A 23729-nucleotide genomic window follows, 5' to 3' on the forward strand; every position below is an offset into this window, starting at 1 on the left:
AACTTACAAACTGAGCTCCAGTGCCTGGAGGCGGGGCTATAGAGGAGGCGGTGCAATGCATCCTGGGAACAGTCAAAGCTTTAGCCTATTGGTGCCTCGGCTCAAGATCCAACTCATCACCCCGATGTATTCCCTGTGGAACACAGTGTACCCCGCTGCAGAAACATAAGATCTCAAAGAGCTTACAAGAAAACAGGTAGAAGACCTTGTAACAATCTGATAGGTTGCTTTGGGTTACTTCTCTACTTTATCTCTCTCTGAGGCTTGGTGCACCTCCCCCTGCGTCATATGTGGGATATGTGAAGTATAGAAGCTGACACTGTCATATACTCTGATCAGGAACCTGTACATATTACTGCACTCTGCTCAGCAACTCTAGCTAATCATACAATGAATGCGTGCGTAAACCGATATTATATATACTATACATCCCAACGCATTCCACAGCTATGTGCAGCCCGTGCAAAGAACCAAACCCATCAGGATTATTAATACAGTAACAGGCACCAGTTTAGTACAGAAAACTTTGGAAAATAAATAATGATTTTTGTTTTTATGGTATATTTTGTGAAGACAATCTAAAACAAAATTGCGCTATATAAATAACTGGTACTAAATAATAATAATAAAATTACATTCTCCTAATCTAGTTTTAGGATACAAACCGGTCATGGAATATTATACATACATATATATATATATACACACACATATATATATATATATATATATATATATATACACACACACACACACACACTTTTACAAAAGAAAAGAAAAAGAGACCAGCACTCACGTTTTGATGATGAAAAGAAAAAAGTTTTTTTTTCTTTTCATCATCAAAACGTGAGTGCTGGTCTCTTTTTCTTTTCTTTTGCAAAAGTGAGTGTCTGTATCAATCTCCAGGACCCTGCTCCACCATGTCAATTTTATTTGATTTTTACTGAGTGCTGTCATTTTGCTGTTTTGTGTATATATATATATATATATATATATATATATATACATACAGACATACATACACACACACACACACTGTATATATACACATACATACATAAATGGTACATATAAAATTCATAGGTCTGTTTGTTTGTCCATCTGGTTATGCATTCGGACACCCCTGCACCCATTGGGATGAAACCAATGTGAGGTGGTCTAGTTGTATCCTAGCCAGGTTTTAGGAGGTCAGGGTTCCAGAACTTTGACCCGGGGAGCCTGCTCTGAGCCTTCCACTGGATGGATTTGGATGAAAACTTCACAGAGTGGTAACACTGGGTCCAAGAAGACATACTAAAGGCTTGAGGTCCTGGTCGGACCTCTCATTGGTGTAAACCAGACAAAACTTTGACACAAGGAACCTGTTCTGGGCCTTGCACTGGATGGACTTGATTAAAAACTTTAATGAAGAGAAATGGAGGTGGGAAAACAAAAAACACTGTGTACCCAAAAGCCTTGAAATAGCAACATTGATGACAGAAGGAAAACTTTAAACTCATCTGGCAATGTAAATGTGATTATAAACTGAACAGAAAGGAAAGCTGGGGATGAGGTCTACTGGCAACACCTCAAAAACAAAAAAAAGACACTGGAGCGGCCAACCTCATGGGTGTGTTGGACGAGAAGTTAAGCTGCTAATTATTTTTTTTAAATGGTGACAGTGACATCCAACTCATTGACAACTTAATAACTTAAACATTTAAACCCGGGTACTTCAGCTAGTATTGTATATTTGTTGTTATGCTGTTGGTAAATTGTACGTTTGTTATTATGCTGTTGGTATATTATACATTTATTGTTATGCTGTTGGTATATTGTATGTTTGTTATTATGCTGTTGGTATATTGTATGTTTGTTGTTATGCTGTTGGTACAGGTACACCACCGATTTTCCGGCAACCGATGATCCAGAACCTCTTTTAATCCGGACAATTTTGATTTGTCCGGATTAAAGGGGGTTAGGGACATCCTTTAATCCGGAACATTTTCTGCGCATGGGCGTAACACGCAATACGCGCAAGTGTCAGTGGGTACAGCTTCCACGGACACTGCAGGTGACACAGCAAGCATCAGTGGTGCTGTTATGGCGTCCAAGGTCACAGCAAGTACCGCACATGGACGGAAGACACAGTGCGCACAAGTGTCAGTGAGTACAGCTTCTGAGGGCACTGCAGGTGACACAGCAAGCATCAGTGGGGCTGTTATGGCGTCCGCAGACAGTTCAAGTGACAGTAGTGCTGCTATGCCTTTCAAGAACAGTGATGGTACAGGTATAAAGCGTAAACACAAGTCTATATCGGTGCAGGCAAAAGTTGAGATATTACGAAAACTCGACCGCGGTGTTTCAGTGAAGAAGCTGTGTGATACATACGGTCTCGGTTCCTCAAAAGTGTATGACATTAAAAAACACAGGGAGAAAATATTACAGTTCTTTGCAGAAAGTCAATCTAAGAAGCAAATGAGCGTTAGGAAAACTATGAAATCTGGTAAAAGCACTGAGCTTGATCGAGTGTTGTTGGAATGGTTTCGACAACGTCGGAGTGATGGTGTAGACTTGTCAGGCATCATGGTACAGGAACAAGCTAAGTTGTATCATACAGCACTAAAACTTGACTATCAGTGTGATTACAGCGAAGGATGGCTGTATAGGTTTAAGACACGTCATGGAATTTCGATGCGTAAAGTGTGTGGTGAAAAACGGTCTGCAAACCATGAAGCAGCTGATGACTATGTGGATGAGTTTGCAAAGCTTGTGGCTGATGAAAACCTCACCCCCCATCAAGTTTATAATGCCGATGAAACTGCACTGTATTGGCGATGTACCCCTAGGAAAACTTTATCAATGGAGGATGAAGAAGCCCCCACAGGGTTTAAACAATCTAAGGACAGAGTTAATGTCCTAGGTTGCTCCAATGCTGCCGGAACTCACCGATGCAAGCCACTAGTGATCGGAAAAAGTAAATGCCCTAGGGCTTTAAAAGGTGTTAAAGTGTATCCTGTTATTTATCGTGCAAATAAAAATGGATGGATTACCACCGAGTTAATGCTAGAGTGGTTTGAAAAGTATTTTGTGGCAGAAGCCCGAACACACTGCACATCTGTAGGCCTACCAGAGGACTGCAAAATCCTTCTTATTCTGGACAACTGTTCAGCTCACCCTAGAGCTGAACTGCTGCGCAAGAATAACGTGTTTACAGCATACTTACCACCAAACTGTACATCTCTTATCCAACCACAAGTTCAAGGAATATTGCGCTCTATGAAGGCCAAGTATCGTACACTTTTCATGAAACGCATGCTAGATGTGGTGAATTCAGGCAAGCCTATTGAGTCGTTTATCAAAGACTTTAACATGAAAGATGTACTTTGGTTTGTTGCTAGTACCTGGGAGAATGTAAATTCTTTAACACTAAAGAATGGTTGGCATAAGTTGTGGCCTGCCATGGTGTTTGAAAATGCACCTGATGAAGATCCCAGTATTGCCTTCACAGGATTTCGCGTAGCAAATGATGATGAATGTGTTCTTGAGTTACTTGAATATGCAAAAACTTGTACAACAACTGCTGACAACAACCTAGCAAGTAGGCTGAATGAAGAAAATCTGGCAGAGTGGATGGAGGTTGACGTTGAAACACCTGTTGTGCGTCACTGTACTGACTCTGAAAATATAGATTTGGTTTGGAATCCTGCAAAAATCACTGAAAGTTACGATGGTGACAGTGAAGAAGAAAATGTTATTGAAATCCCCACTGGTACTGACAAGCTGATTGAGATGGCAAGTGAGCTAATCAAAGGACTAGAACAACGTAACTTTGTGACAGAACAAGAGCTAATGCATTTTCACTTGATGAAAGAAAAACTGTACAGGGAAAGGTCAAAACTTATGAAACAACCTCGCCTTGATATCATGTTTAAGAAGCTATGCAAGAATGTGCCTAAGAGCAGTACCTGTTCTCTAGCATCTCCAATTCCTCCAAGTTCTAGATCAGGTCCCTGTTCCCCAGACAACCCAGATGCAACTGTCCCACCTGAAATACTTCTTCAAGACCAAGCTGATGATTAGGTTGTAGTAGGAGTTGGACTGTGGGAGGTTTAGAGTTGGGCTGTGGAAGTTATAGGGTAGGTTGTAATAGGAGTGGAAGTTATAGGGTAGGTTGTAATAGGAGTTGAAGTTATAGGGTAGGTTGTAATAGGAGTTGGGCTGTGGAAGGTTTAGAGTTGGGCTGTGGAAGGTATAGGGTAGGTTGTTGGGCTGTGGAAGGTATAGGGTAGGTTGTTGGGCTGTGGAAGGTTTAGAGTTGGGCTGTGCAAGGTATAGCGTAGGTTGTTGGGCTGTGGAAGGTTTAGAGTTGGGCTATGGAAGGTATAGGGTAGGTTGTTGGGCTGTGGAAGTTATAGGGTAGGTTGTAATAGGAGTTGGGCTGTGGAAGGTTTAGAGTTGGGCTGTGGAAGGTACTGTATAGGGTAGGTTGTAGTGGGAGTTGGGCTGCGGGAGGGTAAGAGTTAGTGTCATTTTGCATGAGGTTTAGTACTTTCCTTGCAGTGACTGTTTCACTTACTGTTAATGGTTGTTCAAAACGTACCTGATACCTGTTTTGCTTATAAACAGTTTTGCATACACTACTGTGTTTATTCATTAATTAATATTATACTTTAGCATATATTTTACTATTTATTGCTTTAGAAATGTTCTGAAGGTGCAAAATTAGTTTCCACCGTTAATCCGGCAAAATCGATAATCCGGCACGGCACTGGAACCGAGGATGCCGGAAAATCGGTGGTGTACCTGTATATTGTAAGTTTGTTATTATGCTGTTGGTATATTGTACATTTGTTGTTATGCTGTTGGTATATTGTATGTTTGTTGTTATACTGTTGGTGTATCATATGTTTGTTGTTATGCTGTTGGTATAATGTCCGTTTGTTATTATGCTGTTGGTATATTTTAGGTTTGTTATTATGCTGTTGGTATAATGTACGTTTGTTATTATGTTGTTGGTATATTGTATGTTTGTTATTATGCTGTTGGTAAATTGTAGGTTTGTTGTTATGCTGTTGGTATATTGTACGTTTGTTATTATGCTGTTGGTATAATGTACGTTTGTTATTATGTTGTTGGTATATTGTATGTTTGTTATTATGCTGTTGGTATATTGTATGTTTGTTGTTATGTTGTTGGTTTATCTTATGTTTGTTACTATGCTGCTGAGATAACATACCTTGTGTGTTTCTGAAGGACATGATGGCCTCTCGGAAAGGATTGGGACAGTCTGGGGCATCTGTTAAATTGGCGAGGACCAGCAGCAGGAGCAGACTCTGGTTTGCAAGAGGTGATGACTGCTCCTGTAAAGGTGTCGGCTTGCTCCCCACTCCACCTAAAGTCAAAACTGTCCATATTCCACCTAAAAAACAACACAATGTCCATATTAGTGAGATATCGGAAAGGATCACCACACTACTGTGACAGATCAATGCTTCCTACAGGTGTTTCACATTTTCAGTATTTAAAACAGAGCCCATATTTGGGACCTGGCAGAGATGGTCATTTATAGGACTCTCAAAGGATGCAGCTAATTTGTATCTTATTAATTATATAGAAGAGACATCAGTATGGAATGAGGCTACGGGAACATCAGCAGAACGCCTGCCTCCACAGTGTATGGGTGACATGTACGCTTCAGGTCACTCCCCTGCTAAAACGTTATTCTGACAACGAGAACCACATAGCGCCATTTCTGGTACTCTAAGTAACATCACACTACTGCGCTCATGGAAGCCATCACTACATTTCCAGGGCTTAACGCAGCCTGTCCCCTCATTAGATGTCACCAAGTTTCCAGCAAAGTTTGGGGGGATTTTAATTAGCCGCGGTAATCCCTGGGGGTTAATTCAATTATCACTGATAGCCGGCACAAACAGGGATTTTGTTTCACCTTCCCAGAGGCAGGAGACAGAAAACCCCAGATAAGTGCCGTGTTTTAATTCAATGTTTTAGCACCCAAAATACTAATCAGCGGCAGGTGAACAGAAATATAACACGATTGTAATGCAGCTGTAATATGGAGCATGATACATTTTTTTGACTGAAATATATAAAAAAAATAGGCATGTGTAATGCGGCCTCTGGTATAGCTCCTGTAACCTGACCAATTACATTCCACTGATGTGTATACCCACGGTCCTTTAGGCTGATGCCGTGAACACTTACTTGATTTACCGGATTAGCATTACATTTCTTCATAGATGAAGTACACAGTTTTGAAATCCCCTTAAGTGAATATTTCGAACAATTACCCTAGAAAATGTAGTCCGACTGCAGCCAAATGGTCCCACCCAAAATCAGCTGTACAGCAAACAAGCGATGATGAGGTCATACAGAAAGCTGTGGAGCTGCCCATCACAGCCTGTAAAATGTGCCATGCAAGGAAAAACATTCCAGTGCACTTACATCTTCTGCACAACTACAACCAAGCGCCTGCTTCAGATACCAAGACAGGGGAAGAGTAGCGATCAGCACGTCACTTTACAGGGCTCAACGGGGTCACTGCTATAGACAGTGATGCTGTGTAGTGCAGGCTCATCTCCTCATTCGAAGTAATGGGCAGTCAAGCTAATGCATACACCTTCTCAGCACTAGGCCCCCCGATCTTGTACATTCACTTTCTCAGGACTAAGTACCACACGCTTGTCCTTCTACCTTCTCAGGACTAAGCACCACAACCTTGTACATTCACCTTCTCAGGACTAGGCACCCAAAGATAGTGCATCCTTCTCAGGACTAGGCCCCCAAACTTGTACACTCACCTTCTTAAAACTGACACCTTGAACTTGTGCATTCACATTCTCAGGACTAAGCACCACAAACTTGTCCTTCCACCTTCTCAGGACTAAGCACCACAAGCTTGAAGCACTACAAGCTTCACCTTCTCAGAACTAGGCACCCAAATCTAGTGCATCCACCTTCTCAGGACTAGGCACTCAAACTTGTACATTCACCTTCTTAAAACTAGACCCCTCGATCTTGTACATTCATCTTCTCAGGACCAAGCACCACACGATTGTCCTTCCACCTTCTCAGTAGCACAAGCTTGTACATCCACCTTCTCAGGACTTGGCATCCAAAGCCAGTGCATCCACCTTCTCAGGACTAGGCACCCCTAGACTGTACATCCACCTTCTCAGGACTAGGCACCCAAGCTTGTATACCCACCTTCTCAGGACTAGGCACCACATACTTCAGCATCCACCTTCAAGACTATGCAACCAAAGTATGAGCATCCACCATCTCAGGACTAGGCACCCTGAGACTGTGCATCAATCTTCTCAGGACTATACACCCTGAGATTGTGCTTCTGCCTTCTACAGACTAGGCACCCTGAACTGTGCACATCTCCTTAAAAACGTGTGCACTCCTTTCTGCATACATTTGTTATCAGTCAGAGATTACTGGTGCAGGATATACTAGTTTCCCTGTTAACCACGTTATCCAAATTAAACAATATAGGGGGCAGATGTAAAAATAAGAATTTACTTACCGATAATTCTATTTCTCATAGTCCGTAGTGGATGCTGGGAACTCCGTAAGGACCATGGGGAATAGCGGCTCCGCAGGAGACTGGGCACAAAAAGTAAAAGCTTTAGACTAGCTGGTGTGCACTGGCTCCTCCCCCTATGACCCTCCTCCAAGCCTCAGTTAAGATACTGTGCCCGGACGAGCGTACATAATAAGGAAGGATCTTGAATCCCGGGTAAGACTCATACCAGCCACACCAATCACACCGTACAACTCGTGATCTGAACCCAGTTAACAGTATGATAACCGTAGGAGCCTCTGAAAAGATGGCTTCCAACAATAAACAACCCGATTTGTTTGTAACAATAACTATATACAAGTACTGCAGACAATCCGCACTTGGGATGGGCGCCCAGCATCCACTACGGACTATGAGAAATAGAATTATCGGTAAGTAAATTCTTATTTTCTCTGACGTCCTAGTGGATGCTGGGAACTCCGTAAGGACCATGGGGATTATACCAAAGCTCCCAAACGGGCGGGAGAGTGCGGATGACTCTGCAGCACAGAATGAGAGAACTCCAGGTCCTCCTCAGCCAGGGTATCAAATTTGTAGAATTTAGCAAACGTGTTTGCCCCTGACCAAGTAGCTGCTCGGCAAAGTTGTAAAGCCGAGACCCCTCGGGCAGCCGCCCAAGATGAGCCCACCTTCCGTGTGGAATGGGCTTTTACAGATTTTGGCTGTGGCAGGCCTGCCACAGAATGTGCAAGTTGAATTGTACTACAAATCCAACGAGCAATCGTCTGCTTAGAAGCAGGAGTACCCAGCTTGTTGGGTGCATACAGTATAAACAGCGAGTCAGATTTTCTGACTCCAGCCGTCCTGGAAACATATATTTTTAGGGCCCTGACTACGTCCAGCAACTTGGAGTCCTCCAAGTCCCTAGTAGCCACAGGTACCACAATAGGTTGATTCATGTGAAACGCTGAAACCACCTTAGGGAGAAATTGAGGACGAGTCCTCAATTCCGCCCTATCCGAATGAAATATCAGGTAAGGGCTTTTATAGGATAAAGCCGCCAATTCTGATACGCGCCTGGCTGAAGCCAGGGCCAACAGCATTACCACTTTCCATGTGAGATATTTCAAATCCACTGTGGCAAGTGGTTCAAACCAATGTGATTTTAGGAACCCTAAAACTACATTGAGATCCCAAGGTGCCACTGGAGGCACAAAAGGAGGCTGTATATGCAGTACCCCTTTGACAAACGTCTGGACTTCAGGCACTGAAGCCAGTTCTTTCTGGAAGAAGATCGACAGGGCCGAAATTTGAACCTTAATGGATCCTAATTTTAGGCCCATAGACAATCCTGCTTGTAGGAAATGTAGGAAACGACCCAGTTGAAATTCCTCCGTAGGGGCCTTCTTGGCCTCACACCACGCAACATATTTTCGCCAAATGCGATGATAATGTTTTGCAGTTACATCCTTCCTGGCCATGATCAGGGTAGGGATGACTTCATCTGGAATGCCTTTTTCCTTCAGGATCCGGCGTTCAACCGCCATGCCGTCAAACGCAGCCGCGGTAAGTCTTGGAACAGACAAGGTCCCTGCTGGAGCAGGTCCTTCCTTAGAGGTAGAGGCCACGGGTCCTCCGTGAGCATCTCTTGCAGCTCCGGGTACCAAGTTCTTCTTGGCCAATCCGGAGCCACGAGTATCGTTCTTACTCCTCTCCTTCTTATGATTCTCAGTACTTTTGGTATGAGAGGAAGAGGAGGGAACACATATACCGACTGGAACACCCACGGAGTTACCAGAGCGTCCACCGCTATTGCCTGAGGGTCCCTTGACCTGGCGCAATATCTGTCCAGTTTCTTGTTGAGACGGGACGCCATCATGTCCACCTTTGGTTTTTCCCAACGGTTTACAATCACTTGGAAGACTTCTGGATGAAGTCCCCACTCCCCCGGGTGGAGGTCGTGTCTGCTGAGGAAGTCTGCTTCCCAGTTGTCCACTCCCGGAATGAACACTGCTGACAGTGCTATCACATGATTTTCCGCTCAGCGGAGAATCCTTGCAGCTTCTGCCATTGCCCTCCTGCTTCTTGTGCCGCCCTGTCTGTTTACGTGGGCGACAGCCGTGATGTTGTCCGACTGGATCAATACCGGTTGACCCTGAAGCAGAGGCCTTGCTTGACTTAGGGCATTGTAAATGGCCCTTAGCTCTAGGATATTTATGTGAAGAGACGTTTCCATGCTTGACCACAAGCCCTGGAAATTTCTTCCCTGTGTGACTGCTCCCCAGCCTCTCAGGCTGGCATCCGTGGTTACCAGCATCCAATCCTGAATGCCGAATCTGCGGCCCTCTAGAAGATGAGCCTTCTGTAACCACCACAGGAGAGATACCCTTGTCCTTGGAGATAGGGTTATCCGCTGATGCATCTGAAGATGCGATCCGGACCATTTGTCCAGCAGATCCCACTGAAAAGTTCTTGCATGGAATCTTCCGAATGGAATCGCTTCGTAAGAAGCCACCATTTTTCCCAGGACTCTCGTGCACTGATGCACTGACACTTGTCCTGGTTTTAGGAGGTTCCTGACTAGCTCGGATAACTCCCTGGCCTTCTCCTCCGGGAGAAACACCTTTTTCTGGACTGTGTCCAGAATCATCCCTAGGAACAGTAGACGTGTTGTTGGAATCAGCTGTGATTTTGGGATATTTAGAATCCACCCGTGCTGACGTAGCACTACCTGAGATAGTGCTACTCCGACCTCTAACTGTTCCCTGGACCTTGCCCTTATCAGGAGATAATCCAAGTAAGGGATAATTAATACGCCTTTTCTTCGAAGAAGAATCATCATTTCGGCCATTACCTTGGTAAAGACCCGTGGTGCCGTGGACAATCCAAACGGCAGCGTCTGAAACTGATAATGACACTTTTGTATCACAAACCTGAGGTACCCTTGGTGAGAAGGGTAGATTGGGACATGGAGATAAGCATCCTTAATGTCTAGAGATACCATATAGTCCCCTTCTTCCAGGTTCGCTATCACTACTCTGAGTGACTCCATCTTGAATTTGAACCTTTTTATGTAAGTGTTCAAAGATTTTAGATTTAAAATTGGTCTCACCGAGCCGTCCGGCTTCAGTACCACAAACAGCGTGGAATAATACCCCTTTCCCTGTTGTAGGAGGGGTACCTTGATTATCACCTGCTGGGAATACAGCTTGTGAATAGCTTCCAATACTGCCTCCCTGTCGGAGGGAGACGTTGGTAGAGCAGACTTCAGGAACCGGCGAGGGGGAGACGTCTCGAATTCCAATTTGTACCCAGGTGATACTACCTGCAGGATCCAGGGGTCCACTTGCGAGTGAGCCCACTGTGCGCTGAAATTCTTGAGACGGCCCCCCACCGTGCCCGAGTCTGCTTGCAGAGCCCCAGCGTCATGCTGAGGACTTGGCAGAAGCGGGGGAGGGCTTCTGCTCCTGGGAAGAGGCTGTATGGTGCAGTCTTTTTCCCCTTCCTCTGCCCCGGGGCAGGAACGAGCGGCCTTTTTCCCTCTTGCCCTTATAGGGACGAAAGGACTGGGTTTGAAAAGACGGTGTCTTTTTCTGCTGAGAGGTGACCTGGGGTAAAAAGGTGGATTTTCCAGCCGTTGCTGTGGCCACCAGGTCCGATAGACCGACCCCAAATAACTCCTCCCCTTTATACGGCAATACTTCCATATGTCGTTTGGAATCCGCATCACCTGACCACTGTCGTGTCCATAACGTTCTTCTGGCAGAAATGGACATCGCACTTACTCTAGATGCCAGGGTGCAAATATCCCTCTGTGCATCTCGCATATATAGTAATGCATCCTTTAAATGCTCTATAGTTAATAATATACTGTCCCTATCCAGGGTATCAATATTTTCAGTCAGGGAATCCGACCAAGCCACTCCAGCGCTGCACATCCAGGCTGAGGCGATCGCTGGTCGCAGTATAACACCGGTATGTGTGTATATACCTTTTAAGATATTTTCCAGCCTTCTATCAGCTGGTTCCTTGAGAGCGGCCGTATCAGGAGACGGTAACGCCACTTGTTTTGATAAGCGTGTGAGCGCCTTATCTACCCTAGGGGGTGTTTCCCAACGTGCCCTAACCTCTGGCGGGAAAGGGTATAGTGCCAATAATTTATTAGAAATCAGCAGTTTTTTATCGGGGGAAACCCACGCTTTATCACACACCTCATTTAATTCATCTGACTCAGGAAAAACCACTGGTAGTTTTTTCACACCCCACATAATACCCTTTTTTGTGGTACTTGTAGTGTCAGAAATGTGCAATGCCTCCTTCATTGCCGTGATCATGTAACGTGTGGCCCTACTGGACATTACGTTTGTCTCGTCACCGTCGACACTGGATTCAGTATCCGTGTCAGGGTCTGTGTCGACCATCTGAGGTAACAGGCGTTTTAGCGCCCCTGACGGTGTCTGAGACGCCTGAACAGGCACTAATTGATTTGTCGGCTGTCTCATGTCGTCAACAGTTTTTTGCAAAGTGCTGACATTGTCACGTAATTCTTTAATTACTACCATCCAGTCAGGTGTCGACTCCCTAGGGGGTGACATCACTAACACAGGCAATTGCTCTGCTTCCACATCATTTTCCTCCTCATACATGTCGACACAATCGTACCGACACCCAGCACACACACAGGGAATGCTCTGATAGAGGACAGGACCCCACTAGCCCTTTGGGGAGACAGAGGGAGAGTTTGCCAGCACACACCAGAGCGCTATATATATATATATACAGGGATAACCTTATATAAGTGTTACTCCCTGTTATAGCTGCTGTATTTATATATTAGCTGCCAATAGTGCCCCCTCTCTGTTTTACCCTGTTTCTGTAGTGCAGGACTGCAGGGGAGAGTCAGGGAGCCGTCCTTCCAGCGGAGCTGTGAAAGAAAATGGCGCTTGTGTGCTGAGGAGAAAGGCTCCGCCCCCTTCACGGCGGCCTTTTCTCCCGCTTTTTTCAGGAAACTGGCAGGGGATAAATGCATCCATATAGCCCAGGAGCTATATGTGATGCATTTTATTTAGCCATATAAGGTTTTTATATCATTTTTATTGCGTCTCAGGGCGCTCCCCCCCAGCGCCCTGCACCCTCAGTGATCGGAGTGTGAAGTGTGCTGAGAGCAATGGCGCACAGCTGCAGTGCTGTGCGCTACCTTATTTGAAGACAGGAACGTCTTCTGCCGCCGCTTTCTCCGGACCTCTTCGCTCTTCTGGCTCTGTAAGGGGGCCGGCGGCGCGGCTCCGGGACCCATCCAGGCTGAACCTGTGATCGTCCCTCTGGAGCTAATGTCCAGTAGCCAAGAAGCCCAATCCACTCTGCAGTCAGGTGAGTTCGCTTCTTCTCCCCTTAGTCCCACGATGCAGTGAGCCTGTTGCCAGCAGGACTCACTGAAAATAAAAAACCTATTTAAACTTTTACTTCTAAGCAGCTCAGGAGAGCCACCTAGCTTGCACCCTTCTCGTTCGGGCACAAAAATCTAACTGAGGCTTGGAGGAGGGTCATAGGGGGAGGAGCCAGTGCACACCAGCTAGTCTAAAGCTTTTACTTTTTACTCCCCATGGTCCTTACGGAGTTCCCAGCATCCACTAGGACGTCAGAGAAAAGAGGATTTTAATTACCTAGCGGTAAATCCTTTTCTCGGCGTCTGTAGAGGATACTGGGGTTGCATTTAGTACCATGGGGGTATAGACGGGTCCACTAGGAGCCATGGGCACTTTAAGAATTTGATAGTGTGGGTTGGCTCCTCTCTCCCTCCTACCAGACTCAGTCTAGGAAACTGTGCCCGAGGAGACGGATATACTTTGAGAGAAGGATATATAAAGATAGTAGTGAGATTCCGAACCAGCACATACAGAACAAGAGGAAAGCTATGCTAACCAAACTTTAAACAGGAACAGCTGAACCAACAATACTTAACCAAGTAACAGTGCAGGAAGAATGAAGCACCAGGCAGGCGCCCAGTATCCTCTACGGACTACGAGAAAAGGATTTGCCGATAGGTAATTAAAATCCTCTTTTCTCTTACGTCCTAGAAGATACTGGGGTTCCATTTAGTACCATGGGGATGTACCAAAGCTCCCAAACCGAGTGGGAGAGTGCTAAGGTTCCTGCAGAACTGATTGACCAAACTGAAAGTCCTCAGAGGCCAAAGTATCGAACTTGTAGAACTTAGCAAATGTGTTCGAACCAGACCAAGTAGCCGCTCGGCAGAGCTGTAAAGCCAAGACACCCCGGGCAGCCGCCCAGGAAGAACCCACCGACCTAGTAGAGTGGGCCTGCACAGGTTTTGGAACCGACAAACCTGCCATGGAATAAGCATACTGGATAGTGAGCCTGATCCAGCGTGCAATTGTCTGCTTTGAAGCAGGACACCCAATTTTATTGGGATCATATAGAACGACCAGCGAGACGGATTTCCTATGACGAGCTGTCCTCTTTGCATATACCTTCAAAGCCCTCACAACATCCAAAGACTCTGAAGTAGCGGAAGTGTCGGTGAAAACCGGAACCACAATAGGTTGGTTGATGTGAAATGTTGACACCACTTTCGGAAGAAATTGCTGACGAGTTCTGAGTTCAGTTCTGTCCTCATGGAAAATTAAATAGGGGCTCTTGTGAGACAAAGCCCCCAGCTCCAACACACGTCTTGCTGAAGCCAAGGCCGACAGTGTGACGGTCTTCCACATAAGATATTTTACGTTCACATCCTGTAATGGTTCAAACCAGTCCGATTGGAGGAACTGCAGCACCAAATTGAGATCCCAAGGTGATGTGGGAGGCACAAAGTGAGGTTGGATGCGCAGAACACCTTTTAAAAACGTCTGGACCTCTGGGAAAGAAGGCAATTGTTTCTGAAAGAAAATGGACAAGGCTGAAATCTGGACTTTTATGGAGCCCAGACGTAGGCCCACATCCATACCTGCCTGCAGAAAAAGCAGGAAACGTCCCAGGTGAAATTCCACCGCAGAATATTTTCAGTCCTCACACCAAGAGACGTATTTTTTCCAAATACGGTGGTAATGTTTAGACGGTTACCCCCTTCCTGGCTTGGATCATAGTCGGGATAACTTTGTAAAGGATCCCTCTTCTGGCTAGAATCAGCCGTTCGACTTCCATGCCGTCAAACGTAGCCGCGGTAAGTCCTGACAGACGGACGGGCCCTGTTGCAGAAGATCATCGTGAAGAGGTAGAGGCCACGGATCTTCAAGGGCATCTCCAGAAGGTCCGCATACCTGGCCCTTCTTGGCCAGTCCGGAGCAATGAAGATTGCTTGAACCTTTTCCCTTTTTATACTTTTGAGAATTCTTGGGATATGAGGAAGTGGAGGAAACACGTACACCCATGGATAGACCCATGGGGTGGTCAGAGCGTCTACCGCCACTGCCTGTGGGTCTCTCGATCTGGAACAATACCGCTTGAGCTTCTTGTTGAGAGGCCAAGAGGCCATCATGTCGATTTGTGGATATCCCCACGTGTCAAGCACCTGAACACTTCTGGGTGAAGGCCCCACTCCCCTGGGTGCAGGTCGTGCCTGCTGAGGAAGTCTGCTTCCCAGTTGTCTACTCCCAGAATGAAGACCGCTGACAACGCCACAGCATTTTCTGCCCAGAGGAGAATTCTTTACACCTCTGACATTGCTGCTCTGCTTTTCATTCCGCCGTGTCGGTTTATGTACGTCACTGCCGTTACATTGCCCGACTGGACTTGAATGGCCCGATCCTGAAGAAGATAAGAGGCCTGCAGGAGGGCGTTGTATATGGCCCTGAGTTCCAGAATGATGATTGGAAGGACATCTTCCTGACTTGACCATCTTCCTTGAAACTGCACCCCTGGGTTACTGCTCTCCAACCTCGGAGGCTTGCATACGTGGTTAACAGAATCCAGTACCGAATTACGAACCTTCGACCCTCGACGAGGTGTGAGGTCTGTAGCCACCACAGAAGGCAGATCCTGGCTTTTGGTGACAGACGAATCCTCTGGTATATGTGAAGATGCGATCCGGACCATTTGTCCAACAGATCGAGCTGGAAGGGTCCTGCATGAAACCTTTCGTATTGAAGCGCCTCATAAGAGGCCACCATTTTCCCCAGAAGGCGAATGCATAGATGCACCGATATCCGGGTTGGCTTCAGGACATCCCGAACAATCAACTGGATTACCAATGCCTTTTCCAACGGAAGGAACACTTTCTGCGACTCCCTGTCCAGTATCATTCCCATGAATGGTAGCCTCCGTGTTGGCTCTAGGTGAGATTTCGGAAGGTTCAGAATCCACCCGTGATCCTGGAGAAGTTTGGTTGAGAGGCCAATGCTGTCCAGCAACCTCTCCCTGAATGGCGCCTTTATCAGAAGATCGTCCAGGTACGGAATTATGTTCACTCCCTGCTTGCGGAGTATAAACATTATCTCTGCCATCACTTTGGTGAACACCCTCGGTGCCGTGGAGAGAACAAATGGCAGGACCCGGAACTGGTAGTGACAGTCCTGTAGTGCAAACCGTAGATAAGCCTGGTGAGGCGGCAGATCAGAATGGGAAGGTACGCATCCTTGATATCCAGAGACACAAGGAATTCCCCTTCCTCCAGACTTGAGATCTCAGAGGCTCCATCTTGAACTTGAACACTCTTAAGAACGGGTTCAAGGACTTGAGGTTCAGAATTGGATGTACCGAACCATCCGGTTTCAGTACTACAAACAAGTTGGAATAGTACCCCTTGTTGTGTAGATGAGGTGGAACTGGAACAATGACTTGAGTCTGTACCAGTTTTTGGATGGCCTGGTGTAAAGTTATACTTGCCTTTTGTGAAGCTGGTAAGCCTGATTTGAAGAATCTGTGACGTGGGAGCTCTTGGAACTCCAGTCTGTAGCCCTGAGAAATAAGATCTATTACCCAGGGATCCCGGCACGAACTTGACCAGATGTGACTGAAGAATTGTAGTCGGGCTCCCACCTGACAGACCTCCAGGCCTCGCGGTCCACCGTCATACTGAAGGCTTTGAGGAAGCAGAGCCGGAGCTCTGTTCCTGAACACCTGCAGTTGCTGGTTTGCGTGGTTTACCTCTTGCGCCTCTGGAGGCTGTAGAAGCACCTCTGGATTTTCCCTTAAACTTGGCCGTCCGAAAGGACTGTAAATTTGAAGCTGAATAAGCTTTCCTGGCTGGGGGAGCTGCGGAAGGAAGATATGTAGACTTACCCGCAGCAGCTTTGGAGATCCATTTGTCTAGTTCGTCTCCAAACAAGGCCTCTCCTGTGAATGGTAGGCCTTCCACGCCTTTCCTGGAGTCCGCATCAGCAGTCCACTGGAGTAGCCACAAGCTGACACTGCCATAGCGGTGGAGCGTGCATTAAGCAAACCAATCTCGTTTACGGCTTCCACCATAAAGTTCTCAGAGTCCTGTATATGCTGCATGAGTAAAACAACATCCCCCTTAGACAAGGAATCTAACAATTAGGTTACCCGACCATTTAGCAATGGCTTTTGTGATCTACGCACATGCAATAGTGGGTCTTTGGGCCACCCTAGCAGCTGTGTACAATGATTTGAGTGTAGTCTCAATTTTACGATCAGCCGTGTCTTTAAGGGAGGCTGCACCAGGGACAGGCAATACAATTTTACTTGACAGCCTAGAGACTGATGCGTCCACTATCGGTGGATTTTCCCATTTTTTTTCCAATCTTCCACAGGAAAAGGAAAAGATGAGAGCAACCTTTCAGGGATTTGAAATTTCTTATCAGGAATAACCCACGGTTCTTCAAACAGGGTATTAAATTCCTTTGACGCAGGAAGAGTGACCGAGGACTTATTTTTTACATTAAAATAAGATTCCTCACTCTCCTCTGACACATTATCAGGAATTTGCAGAACATCTCTGATAGCCTCTATAAGAGCTTCTATTCCTTGTAACAGAGTAGCATCCCCCCCTCCAAATCCACCTTACCCTCCTCCATGTCTGACCCATCAGCGTCAGACTGCAGGATATGGGCCAGAGATCGTTTTTGCGGACAAATGGGAGGGGATTGAGATGCTGGTTTGGGGACTGAGTCTCTATTCATAAACTCATCCACAGTCTGTCTTAAGTATTGCATCTCTTTCTCATTGCGGGATAGCTTTGTAGAATATTTGAGATCATTCCCTTAATGGAATTAACCCATTACGGTTCAGCCCAAGCTATTATGGGAAGGTGCACTGCCCTGAGTACCCAGTAGTGAGCCCCCTGGTGAAGAGGAACACTCCGCTGTAGAACACACACACTCTTTGCTTGACATAATGTAAACGTGACAGTACACACACAGGAAAAGGTTAAGCACAAGTAACCCACAAAGTGCCCTTCAGGGAGACACAGAGTTGTTTGGAGCCAGCCCCCACCACGCCCTTACCGCTAATGCAAAGCTTAGCCGGGTCGCAGATAAAGTACCCTGATAGGGGACTTAGTACACTAATAGTCGCTCCCCCCCTGCTATGGCCCCTGGTACCACTGAGGTAATCTGAAGTCACACTGGAGGAGCTGCGCGTCCCCGTCAGTCAGCGTCTGTGTCCACTGCAGAGGGAAAATGGCGCTGGTTAGCTGCTAGATCCTCTCATAGTGAAGCCCCAACCCTTCAATGGTGCGTGGTCTTCCCGCTCTTTTTATACTGGCTGAGGTAATCTGTTGCTTAATATGGAGAGAAAACCGTTTTGAGGCTATTTTTGCCAGTGTGGGTACGGTGTACGGAGACGCAGTAGTGTACTGTGTCTGGAGACGCATTCCGCCCCGGTTAGAAGCTGTGCGTCTCCGTATCCTCATGCCACCATAATGGCCTGCGACCCGCTAGTCGGGATGCTGGCGTAGTACTCACCACTCTTCTTTCTTCTGGCTCTGTTAGGGGTGGTGGTGTGCTGCGGGAATGTAAGCTCGCCGTGGTGGGGCTTGCGAATAGTTCCCTCAGGAGTTCAGTGTCCTGTCAGCAGGGAACGGGACCATTAACCATTCAAGAGTTTGAAACATCCCCCTTCCCTAAGTTCCACGAAGAAAGCAGGCTGGTGCCAACCAGTCCTGCCTGAAAATAACAATCAGAAAAATAAATGCAGAAAACTCTTCAGGAGCTTCTCCGAGCGTGACCGGCTCCTCCGGGCACATTTTCTAAACGGAGTCTGGTAGGAGGGGCATAGAGGGAGGAGCCAGCCCACACTATCAAATTCTTAAAGTGCCCATGGCTCCTAGTGGACCCCTCTATACCCTATGGTAATAATGTGGACCCCAGTATCCTCTAAGTCGTAAGAGAAAGTAGCATATTCAGTAGCATATTCATCTAAAAAGGATGTTAGAAGAACACAACCTTAGGAAATCCCCTTTTGCTGCACACACACAGTTGTTTTGCATGTTCAGTTCGGGCTATGCAACCAAACATCCCCAATAGCTATCATATGCCAGTTAGCCATCATATGCCAGTCAGCCATACGCTGATCTCATTTGGCTTCTTATGGACAAAACAAAGTTGTAAGATGACCCCAATTTCTCACAGTCTGGAAAAGTTCAACCTGGAAGTGCAAGAGGGGCTGGCAGGGATTCCAATCTGATGCTTCAGTGCGGCACATGACCACACGTTTTGCTGAACTACTCCATACCCCCGGGTGTATGTATTCACACGAGTATGTGGGTAAACAAGCAATGAGCATAGTGGGTGAGAAGACTGAGTATCTCTGGTCTAGATGAAGGATTACACTACGGGACAGATCTCTAGGCTACATAGCTCAGTAGGAGAAAAACTCTGAATCCTGGACTCCAAGATGGAATGAAACTAGCACCATCAGTGTTACAGTCACAGGTAATGGTTAAGACGTAGAAACACAAATTTAAAAGCCAGTGCAGAGTTGAGGGAGATGGCTGGAATCCATTGTTTAGCTCTCATTAGAAGATGGGATGAATAAAATGACAGAATAACAGGGTCATCGCATGAACCGTACATTCTCCTCAGGTGTGATCTCGGTATACACACATTCCAGGATCTCGGCACATGCACATCACTGGATCTCGGTACATGCACATCACTGGATCTCTGTACACACACATTCCAGGATCTCGGTACATGCACATCACTGGATCTCTGTATACACACACCTCAGGATCTCGGTACATGCACATCACTGGATCTCTGTACACACACATTCCAGGATCTCGGTACATGCACATCACTGGATCCCTGTACACACACCTCAGGATCTCGGTACATGCACATCACTGGATCCCTGTACACACACATTCCAGGATCTCGGTACATGCACATCACTGGATCTCTGTATACACACACCTCAGGATCTCGGTACATGCACATCACTATATCTCTGTACACACACATTCCAGGATCTCGCTACATGCACATCACTGGATCTCTGTACACACACATTCCAGGATCTAGGTACATGCACATCACTGGATCTCTGTACACACACATTCCAGGATCTCGGTACATGCACATCACTGGATCTCTGTACACACACATTCCAGGATCTAGGTACATGCACATCACTGGATCTCTGTACACACACATTCCAGGATCTCGGTACATGCACATCACTGGATCTCTGTACACACACATTCCAGGATCTAGGTACATGCACATCACTGGATCCCTGTACACACACATTCCAGGATCTCGGTACATGCACATCACTGGATCTCTGTACACACATTCCAGGATCTCGGTACATGCACATCACTGGATCTCTGTACACACACATTCCAGGATCTCGGTACATGCACATCACTGGATCTCTGTACACACACATTCCAGGATCTAGGTACATGCACGTCACTGGATCCCTGTACACACACATTCCAGGATCTCGGTACATGCACGTCACTGGATCTGTGTACACACACATTCCAGGATCTCGGTACATGCACATCACTGGATCTCTGTACACACACATTCCAGGATCTCGGTACATGCACATCACTGGATCTCTGTATACACCCACACACACCTCAGGATCTCGGTACATGCACATCACTGGATCTCTGTACACACACATTCCAGGATCTCGGTACATGCACATCACTTGATCTGTGTACACACATTCCAGGATCTCGGTACATGCACATCACTGGATCTCCGTATACACCCACACACACCTCAGGATCTCGGTACAAACACATCACTGGATCTCTGTACACACACATTCCAGGATCTCGGTACATGCACATCACTGGATCTCTGTACACACACATTCCAGGATCTCGGTACATGCACATCACTGGATCTCTGTACACACACATTCCAGGATCTCGGTACATGCACATCACTGGATCTCTGTACACACACATTCCAGGATCTCGGTACATGCACATCACTGGATCTCTGTACACACACATTCTAGGATCTCGGTACATGCACATCACTGGATCTCTGTACACACACATTCCAGGATCTCGGTACATGCACATCACTGGATCTCTGTACACACACATTCCAGGATCTCGGTACATGCACATCACTGGATCTCTGTACACACACATTCCAGGATCTCGGTACATGCACATCACTGGATCCCTGTACACACACCTCAGGATCTCGGTACATGCACATCACTGGATCCCTGTACACACACATTCCAGGATCTCGGTACATGCACATCACTGGATCTCTGTATACACACACCTCAGGATCTCGGTACATGCACATCACTATATCTCTGTACACACACATTCCAGGATCTCGGTACATGCACATCACTGGATCCCTGTACACACACATTCCAGGATCTCGCTACATGCACATCACTGGATCTCTGTACACACACATTCCAGGATCTCGGTACATGCACATCACTGGATCTCTGTACACACACATTCCAGGATCTCGGTACATGCACATCACTGGATCTCTGTACACACACATTCCAGGATCTCGGTACATGCACATCACTGGATCTCTGTACACACACATTCCAGGATCTAGGTACATGCACATCACTGGATCTCTGTACACACACATTCCAGGATCTCGGTACATGCACATCACTGGATCTCTGTACACACACATTCCAGGATCTCGGTACATGCACATCACTGGATCTCTGTACACACACATTCCAGGATCTCTGTACATGCACATCACTGGATCCCTGTACACACACATTCCAGGATCTCGGTACATGCACATCACTGGATCTCTGTACACACACATTCCAGGATCTCGGTACATGCACATCACTGGATCTCTGTACACACACATTCCAGGATCTCGGTACATGCACATCACTGGATCTCTGTACACACACATTCCAGGATCTCGGTACATGCACATCACTGGATCTCTGTACACACACATTCCAGGATCTCGGTACATGCACATCACTGGATCTGTGTACACACATTCCAGGATCTCGGTACATGCACATCACTGGATCTCTGTATACACCCACACACACCTCAGGATCTCGGTACAAACACATCACTGGATCTCTGTATACACCCACACACACCTCAGGATCTCGGTACATGCACATCACTGGATCTCTGTACACACACATTCCAGGATCTCGGTACATGCACATCACTGGATCTCTGTACACACACATTCCAGGATCTCGGTACATGCACATCACTGGATCTCTGTACACACACATTCCAGGATCTAGGTACATGCACATCACTGGATCTCTGTACACACACATTCCAGGATCTCGGTACATGCACATCACTGGATCTCTGTACACACACATTCCAGGATCTAGGTACATGCACATCACTGGATCCCTGTACACACACATTCCAGGATCTCGGTACATGCACATCACTGGATCTCTGTACATACACATTCCAGGATCTAGGTACATGCACATCACTGGATCCCTGTACACACACATTCCAGGATCTCGGTACATGCACATCACTGGATCTCTGTACACACACATTCCAGGATCTCGGTACATGCACATCACTGGATCTCTGTACACACACCTCAGGATCTAGGTACATGCACATCACTGGATCCCTGTACACACACATTCCAGGATCTCGGTACATGCACATCACTGGATCTCTGTACACACACATTCCAGGATCTCGCAACATGCACATCACTGGATTTCTGTACACACACACCTCATTATCTTGGTACATGCACATCACTGGATCTCTGTACACACACATTCCAGGATCTCGGTACATGCACATCACTGGATCTCTGTACACACACATTCCAGGATCTCGGTACATGCACATCACTGGATCTCTGTACACACACACCTCAGGATCTCGGTACATGCACATCACTGGATCTGTGTACACACATTCCAGGATCTCGCTACATGCACATCACTGGATCTCTGTACACACACATTCCAGGATCTCGGTACATGCACATCACTGGATCTCTGTACACACACATTCCAGGATCTCGGTACATGCACATCACTGGATCTCTGTACACACACATTCCAGGATCTCGGTACATGCACATCACTGGATCTCTGTACACACACATTCCAGGATCTCGGTACATGCACATCACTGGATCTCTGTACACACACATTCCAGGATCTCGGTACATGCACATCACTGGATCTCTGTACACACACACCTCAGGATCTCGGTACATGCACATCACTGGATCTCTGTACACACACATTCCAGGATCTCGGTACATGCACATCACTGGATCTCTGTACACACACATTCCAGGATCTCGGTACATGCACATCACTGGATCTCTGTACACACACACACACACCTATGGATCATGGTATACATACATTACTGGATGGATCTCTGTACACACACACACCTATGGATCATGGTATACATACATTACTGGATGGATCTCTGTACACACACACACACACACACACACACACACACACACACACACCTATGGATCATGGTATACATACATTACTGGATGGATTTCTGTGTACACACACACACACCTATGGATCATGGTATACATACATTACTGGATGGATTTCTGTGTACACACACCTATGGATCATGGTATACATACATTACTGGATGGATTTCTGTGTACACACACCTATGGATCATGGTATACATACATTACTGGATGGATTTCTGTGTACACACACACCGCAGGATCTTACAAAAGTGTGAGTAAGCAGCAAAAGCACAGTTACTATAGAGTACATGAAATCCTGATCAGAATCTCAAACTCCA

General features: G+C 46.4%; 1 protein-coding gene across 1 annotated transcript in view; it reads right to left on the bottom strand.

Annotated features, from left to right (window-relative positions):
• The window catches only part of DYM (dymeclin), a 532360-nt gene that overhangs the window by 378564 nt on the left and 130067 nt on the right, over window positions 1–23729 (bottom strand). The window contains exon 7 of the mRNA XM_063958471.1: window positions 5219–5401. Within this exon, the coding sequence (XP_063814541.1) occupies window positions 5219–5401 (183 nt within the window). The remainder of the gene's footprint in view (window positions 1–5218; window positions 5402–23729) is intronic.

The sequence above is a fragment of the Pseudophryne corroboree genome, chromosome 1 (genome assembly GCF_028390025.1).
Source record: "Pseudophryne corroboree isolate aPseCor3 chromosome 1, aPseCor3.hap2, whole genome shotgun sequence".
Taxonomy (NCBI): domain Eukaryota; kingdom Metazoa; phylum Chordata; class Amphibia; order Anura; family Myobatrachidae; genus Pseudophryne; species Pseudophryne corroboree.